The sequence below is a fragment of the Magnolia sinica genome, chromosome 3 (assembly GCF_029962835.1).
Source record: "Magnolia sinica isolate HGM2019 chromosome 3, MsV1, whole genome shotgun sequence".
NCBI classification, from domain to species: Eukaryota; Viridiplantae; Streptophyta; class Magnoliopsida; order Magnoliales; family Magnoliaceae; genus Magnolia; species Magnolia sinica.
The window spans coordinates 23,232,589-23,240,468 of NC_080575.1; the positions used below are offsets into that span (position 1 = coordinate 23,232,589).

A 7,880-nucleotide genomic window follows, 5' to 3' on the forward strand; every position below is an offset into this window, starting at 1 on the left:
CACGTCCGATTTATTAGACACTTCTATTTTAGCATGTGTTAACGCACGTAGGTGAGGGTGCAGGGATATTCTACGCGGATTGCCTGCAAAAGACTTTCACGCCAACTTCCTGCCACAAGGTAAGTTAGGTGGCGCCCACTGTGTTGTTTGTAAGAAATCCACACCGTCCATCCGTTTTTCCAGATCAATTTGGGACATGGGTATAATGAGGCAGATCCAAAACTCAAGTCGGCTGCAGGACAGGAAACAGTAAGGATTAAACGTCCAGCGTTGAAACATTCCTAGGCCACAGAAGCACTGAATCAGGCTAACGTTTTTTTATTTTCAGTTCATCCCAGTAGCAATGACCTTATGAACGGTATGGATGGCATACAAACATCACGGTGGACCCCACAGAGGTTTCAACAGTAGGCATTTCCCTACCCACTTTTTCCTGTCGTGCCGCCCATTTTAGTTTTAGACCTTTCTCATTTTTTTGGCCCGTGAGCTAACATGATCGGGAAAAACGGATGGACGGGGTGGATTTCTCACCAAAATCACGGTGGGCCCCACCTACTTCCCGTCACCGGAAGTTCCTGGGAAACGCAGGCAATCCGGGATGGTCGTCTCCAGTCAGCAGAAGACGTTCTTGTGTGCAACTTTCCAAAGGCAAAGCTACGGTTGGCATTTGCCTACTAACTCACCTTCCTCCCGCTTTCCAGACGGGACACATCTAGGTGGCAACTAAACGGACGTACGAGATTACGTCAGATTAATCAGCTCAGCAGTCCAAAGTCCACGTCAGCACACCCGGAAGCTGCCTCGCTGCTGAGTCCCGACTGTCTCTGCCGTTTTTTTTAAGAACGCGGTATCCGAACCCGCTCTCCAACTCTTATAAAAAGACAACTGCCTCTCCCTCCCTCTCTACTCCTCCACACACACGGTGCAAGATTTCTTTTTTTTTTTTGGAAATCTTGGTTGCACGGCATCAATGGAAGAAGAGAAGGAGCACACCATTGTCAATGTGGAGATGGTGGAGACTGTAGAGAATGTTGAAGAAACAGAAAATGATGAAGCAGTCCAAGTGCAACCAAAGCGGAAGCGATTCAACAGGCTCGATTCGCTCGAACAGGAAGCGAGCAAGGTGTCGGGAATGGCCAATATGACCAAAGTAAGAGAGCCCATCTTCATTTATTATTATTGTGGTTTGTTTTGTACAAATTTCTGCTTATGTATGCATTTAAAAAAAAATTAATTAATTAATTACTATATTTTGTTTTCTTGTTTTCACATTCTTTGATTTGGGTTTTTGGTTATGAGTAATAGTTTTATGTTTGTTGGGTGGGTTTTGAGTTTAATGAAAATAGCTCTCTCTCTCTATGTCTGCTTATTGTTTTTTGGTTTTCTCTTTGATGATATTATGATAGTGAGTTTTGAGTTTCATATGAATCTCTCTCTCTGTATGGTTATTGTTTTTTGGTTTTGTCTTTGATGATATTATGAGAGTGAGTTTTGAGTTTCATATGAATCTCTCTCTGTCTGGTTATTGTTTTTTGGTTTTGTCTTTGATGATATTATGAGAGTGACTTTTGAGTTTCATATGAATCTCTCTGTCTGGTTTTTGCTTTTTGGTTTTCTCTTTGATTATATTATGAGAGTGAGTTTTGAGTTTCATATGAATATGTCTTTCTGTACGGTTATTGTTTTTTGGTTTTCTCTTTGATGATATTATGAGAGTGAGTTTTGATTTTCATATGAATCCCTCTATGTATGGTTTTTGTTTTTTGTTTTTTCTGTTGATGATATTATGAGAGTGAGTTTTGAGTTTCATATGAATCTCTCTGTCTAGTTATTGTTTTTTTGTTCTCTTTGATGATATTATGAGAGTGAGTTTTGAGTTTAATATGAATCTATCTTACTAGCTCTATGGTAACTGATATGTACACCCTCCACATTTGGTGCGCACAACCTATTTTTCTACTTTTTGGTGCTTATTAAACAACAATTAATGGAAAAAGGGTGTGTACACCAAAGAGTCGGTTTTAAACCGTTTCTTCTTTTTATTCAGTAAAACACTTCTTAGGTTTTAGAATAGAACCAACAAAAGTTGGCTATTCTAATACCAGAAGTAGAAAAAAAAAAGTTGAATGCATCAAAAAGTTGGTGTGTAAATATTATCTCATATTACGTATTTCTATCTTCTTCTTTTTTTTTTTTTCTTTTTTTTTTTAAATTTAATTTTTAATTTATTATTATTATTATTCTCATATGAGTACTAAAAATGCTGTGATCGTCCATCTTCATAAAATTCAGGCCGTCTCCATGGCTGCTGTAATGCAGTTGGCTTTCCAAAGCATCGGAGTTGTATACGGTGACATTGGCACTTCTCCTCTATATGTATTTTCAAGCACTTTCTCCGATAGAATTCCAACACATAGTGATATAATCGGGGCGCTATCTCTCATCATATACTCTCTTACACTCTTTCCTCTTATCAAATACGTCTTCATCGTCCTCTTTGCAAACGATAATGGAGACGGTTAGTATTCAAATTGAGATTCTTTGAATCTGAATTCATTTTTCTATTTTATGTAAATATTGCATGGCATTGAATTCGGCAACTTGAGATTTTTATTTATTTTTGGTTGCAGGTGGTACATTTGCCATGTATTCTTTGATATGTAGGTATTCAAATGTGAGTGCAATTCCAAACCAACAAGTGGAGCACATGGATCTTTCAGCATATAAGTTACAGCTTCCCAACAAGCATTCTAAGAGAGCTGGGTGGATTAAAGAGGCTATGGAAAGAAGCCCTTTTGCTAAGTTATGTCTACTTTGTGTGGCTCTCCTTGGAACTTGCATGGTCATAGGAGATGGAATCTTGACTCCTTGCATTTCAGGTATTGCCAGTTTTTTCTAAGTTGAAAGAGATTATTTTCATACAATGGTCCACATGTATACCTTATCTGAACCAGTTATTCGGCAGGATCCACCAATGATGAGGTAAAGGTCAGATTTCACAATGATCAGAGAATGATAAACCTTCAATTGAAGGTTTTTTTAAGATAAAAAAATTGATGGGTAATAAAAAAAAAAAAAAAGACCAACATTCCCTTCATCATTCCTTACATAGAACAATTCTCCAGTACAAGGATTAGGGATGGTCCAATCAGTTGAGCTTTTGGGCTATGAACCATCCATGTGGGGCCCACTTAAATGAATGGTTCAGATATTGTAGTCACATGTTACAGGAGTAGAGTTGCTAAATACTTCAGAGAGTTTTTAAAATACCTTGTTTTAAAAGGTAATAATACCATAGTTTCGTTCATTATTATTATTATTATTATTTAAGATGGTGATGATCATGCTCTGGTGGCATGACTTCCCCCTGCACTTTCACTTTTGCATCGTACTAGATTTGATAGCCATGAGCTGCTCCTTTTCCATTAGTATGTATTGGGATGTCAGTCTACAAGACTACTAAACGAAGTGGTCTCTCTGTCCTGCCAGTTTTTGAAGCAAATGGGTCCCGCCAGCTTGGTACATGGTCCAAAATGAAAATTATAGCTCCCCAATGGACCTGTTTAAAGGAAAATTTATGAAGGAATCATGTAAAATTAAGGGATTAATGCTATGTAATTCTGTTTTTTTCTAGATTAATTATACAATTGGCTTTCCTATTATCATTTTGCAATTAATTTTTATCAATTTTAAACTTGTTCAAATTGATGCAGTTCTATCAGCGGTAGATGGAGTAAGGAAAATTGATGCAAGTATCTCTAAAGGTGCAGAAGAATAACTGAAAGCAGAATTTCAGTGTGCACTGGGAGCGGTGATATCCGGCGGCACATCATCTCCCACTATTTAATGGCATTTGGTGGGAATCTATAATCAATTTAAAATTTGAATTTAAAAAACATGTACAATTTATAAAAACATGTTAAGATTCCCACCCATGATTGTTGGATGGTGGCAAATATGTGCCCGCTAAATCTTCATGCACGCCAGGCGCACACGATCTTTTCTTCTCCTCCTCTTTTTTTTTTTTTTTTTTTCATTTTGGTTCTGATTCAATTTTAATATGTACTCCTCTTAGATGTGGTGGTGATGATCTCTATAGCAATTTTGGTAGTCCTATTTTCGATTCAGAGATTCGGGACAGACAAAGTTGGGTACACATTCGCTCCTGCAATCCTAATATGGTACTCATTCATTGGAGGGATCGGTCTCTTCAACATCGCCCACCATGATTCCTCTGTGCTCAAAGCCTTCAACCCTATATACATATTCCGATACTTCAACGGCAATCCAAAGGAGGCCTGGATCTCTCTCGGCGGAGTTGTCCTCTGTATGACAGGTACTCAATCATTATAGATATCCTTAACTTACACAATCAATTTTGGTCAAAACATGCCCCACAATTTTGATGAATGATTCCGCAAAATGGCTTTTTACTCACCCAATTAATTTTATTTGGTTCTAATGAAACAGGAACTGAGGCCATGTTTGCAGATTTGGGCCACTTCTCTGTCAGATCCATTCAGGTCTAATATCAATAAGCAAATTCAATATTCTTCAATTCAATTTCAGCATTAAAAAAAATAGATAGCCCATGTTATTCAACTATCAAATTGAGTTTGTTTTTTTTTTGTCTGCTTTTATGTAGATTGCATTTACTGGGTTGGTATACCCATGTCTCATTTGTGCTTATGTTGGCCAAGCTGCATACCTTTCCAAGTTCCCAACTAATGTAGGAGACGCTTTTTACAAATCTACTCCTGGTAAGACTACAACTTCTATTCCTTATTTTAGTTGTGTTTGAATGCACAAATAAATTGAATTGTGAGGAAGTTTCTTTCAAGTCCAACTTGAAAGTCATGTAATATCAATTTTGACTAAGGCCTTAATTTAAATGCTTAGGGCTATACAATTTAGACTAGTTATTGCAATTCAATATGACGATGCATCCAAATTCTCCCTTATCTTATCTTTAGATTTTAAAATTACTTCGATACCTAACACTTTCAGTGAAAAACTTAATAACAGAGTCCGTGTATTGGCCAATGTTCGCGGCTGCGGTTATGGCATCAATTATTGCAAGCCAGGCAATGATATCGGCCACGTTTGCGATTGTCAAGCAGTCGATGGCATTGGGTTGCTTCCCGCGAGTCCGAGTCATCCACACCTCACACAAGCATGAAGGCCAAGTCTACATTCCCGAAATCAATTTCTTGCTCATGTTCGCTTGCGTCTTGGTTACGGCCGCTTTTAAAGAGACCACTAACATTGGGAATGCATACGGTAAGAAATCAAATATTCTTTTAGAAATAATCTATATAGTGATTTACATGGTAGGATCATGGCGCAACAAACCATACATGTGAATTCAAGCTGTTAATGTGGTGGGTTCTATTTAGATGGAAGAGGCCCCAAAAATCTCCCTCATTGATCTTATGTCCTATTTGTTCAATTGGTCCCATAAATGTAAACAATTGCTTGTGATTGTCTACTTTCATAGGAGGGATATGATCAACTGATAGGGGAGATATTAGGGAATGGCCTTCCACAAGATCAAAAAATTAGCTAATGGCAATGTGGGTCTGACCTTGTCACTATTTCTATTGATAAGCATCATACAACACAACAATAACATTTTTCTACAATGCAGGGATCGCTGTGGTTGCGGTAATGTTGGTCACTTCCTCTCTGCTTATTCTGATAATGCTCATGATATGGCAAACCAACATTCTCCTCATTGCTCTCTTCGCGATTGTATTCGTCTCCTTTGAGCTCCTATACTTTTCTTCAGTACTCTACAAGTTCACCAAAGGAGGATATCTACCTCTCTCCTTCGCCGCAGGGCTTTTCTTTGTAATGTACGTGTGGCACTACGTGCAGACCAAGCGCCACGCTTTCGAAGTTGAGAAGAAGGTATCATCGCACCACCTAACCACCCTTGGCTCTGACCTTGGAATCACAAGGGTCCCTGGTGTTGGTCTCTTGTACACCGAGTTGACCCAAGGTGTCCCAGCCATATTCTCCCACTTCCTCACCAACCTTCCGGCTATACACTCGGTCTTGGTGTTCGTCTCTGTCAAGTATTTGCCTGTGAATAAAGTCCCAGCTGAGGAGCGGTTCTTGCTCAAACGAGTAGGGCCAAAAGACTACAAGATGTATAGGTGCATTGCTAGGTATGGTTATCGCGACCGGAGAGTGGGGAATGAGGAATTTGAAAACTTGCTAATGGAGCATCTCAAGTCATTTATCAGGATGGAGAATTGGGAGAATGGGTGCGAGGATAAGATACATGAGATGGGTGCGGAAGATGGAGTAGAAGAAGAAATTCAATTCTTAGAGCAGTCGAGGAACTCAGGTGTGGTGTACTTGTTGGGCCACAGTGAAGTGAGGGCTAGTAAGGATTCTTGTATAATTAAAAGATTGGTGGTGGACTATGTGTATGATTTCCTGAGGAGGAATTTCAGGCAAGGATTTGTCGATTTACAGATTCCTAACAAAAACTTGCTGCAGGTCGGAATGAATTATTATATATGATATAGGATCAGTCGTGTGTTCAAAAAGTTTAGATCATCTTCTATTTTCTTCTTTTCATACCATTGTATATGTTTAGATGTTTATATAGGAATGAGGACAGGAGGCAATAATATTTTTACGCCTATGGCAACAAGAGAATGCTAACTAATGTAATGCAAAACGATGAAAAAACTTCAGTTAATGAAAATACTTCTTTTGCATTCATGCACACAGAATAGCTTTGAAATGTTTGGAACATCGTTCTTTGAATGATTGTATGTGTGTGTATATACATATACATATATAGGTTAAAGGTATTATGAGGTCAATCTCATGGGAGCGTTCTGTCTATATATGTGTGTGTGTGTGTGTGTGTGTGTTTAAGCCGATGTATTGGCTCTTTAGGGAAAGCTTACACAAAGTTTTCTTTACATTCTTTGGGGCTTTTCAATTAGACAGCGATTCCTGAAATGTGATTGCATGGTCTGCAAATTTATCATTTTGTTATGTTGGTAGACAAGCTAATGAGATATTAACTCCTGACCAAGGGAAGGAGTGGCAGTGAAAGCCCTTGTGTTGGGGACTTTATTAAGAAAATTCCTCCTCAAATCTTAGAAATCTTGTATTTGTTGGCTTAGTCGGGAATTTTTTAATCGAATTTCATATTTATCCATCAAGTTTTTATGTAATGATGTTGATTCTCCTCCCTTTCTTTACTTCCTAGCCTTACAAATTGACCATCTTCTTTGACTTTTTCAGACTTTTCGGTTTGGCCCATTTGATTTGGGGTTGGATCATCGCAAGTTTATATTTAGAGTAGGAATCCCTCAAGTTAAAATTTTCAGGGATTTATAGATAACTTCATAGCAAGAAACTTCCATATATAGAACTATCTTTGTCATGCTGGAGTTGAATATAAATTGGTAGGCAAACACCTTGGGATACACTGGTCTATCAATTGCCTTTCATTTGTTTGATTATCTGAAGTTTCTTCAGAAGATGCCTGATTGGATATAGAGAAATCAAGTAATCAGGTTATGGCTGTTGACATCCAGCAGAACAGTCATTTCAGTTTTAGTTGATACGTCTCGGACATAAAAATACTATTATAGTTTTATCATTCGAAACTCAAACAATGACTCCGGTTGGGTAGTTGTCTTAGCAGTCGCGACTTGAACTTGGGAAGTACTATTACGGTAGACAGACCGAAAATTGCCTAACCTTTTCGACAGATTGACAAAATTAGCTAATTAGATTACTACTAAGTGTCATAATTCAGAGAGATGAACCCAATTGAGTTAGGCTTCTACACTGGAATAATTGCTACATCACATGCTCGTTTATGCCATTTATGCACTCTATGTTGGACT

At 38.2% G+C, this 7,880-nt stretch overlaps 1 protein-coding gene across 1 annotated transcript; it reads left to right on the plus strand.

The window, feature by feature from the left end:
* The first annotated feature begins 911 nt into the window (after positions 1-911).
* Positions 912-6,735, plus strand: LOC131239702 (potassium transporter 5-like). The gene is made up of 9 exons (XM_058237537.1): positions 912-1,150; positions 2,293-2,518; positions 2,631-2,879; positions 3,714-3,764; positions 4,076-4,336; positions 4,471-4,523; positions 4,646-4,760; positions 5,026-5,280; positions 5,648-6,735. Exons 1-9 carry the CDS (start codon positions 971-973, stop codon positions 6,529-6,531), a joined length of 2,274 nt encoding a protein of 757 aa, XP_058093520.1. The 5' UTR covers positions 912-970; the 3' UTR covers positions 6,532-6,735.
* Positions 6,736-7,880: the final 1,145 nt, after the last annotated feature.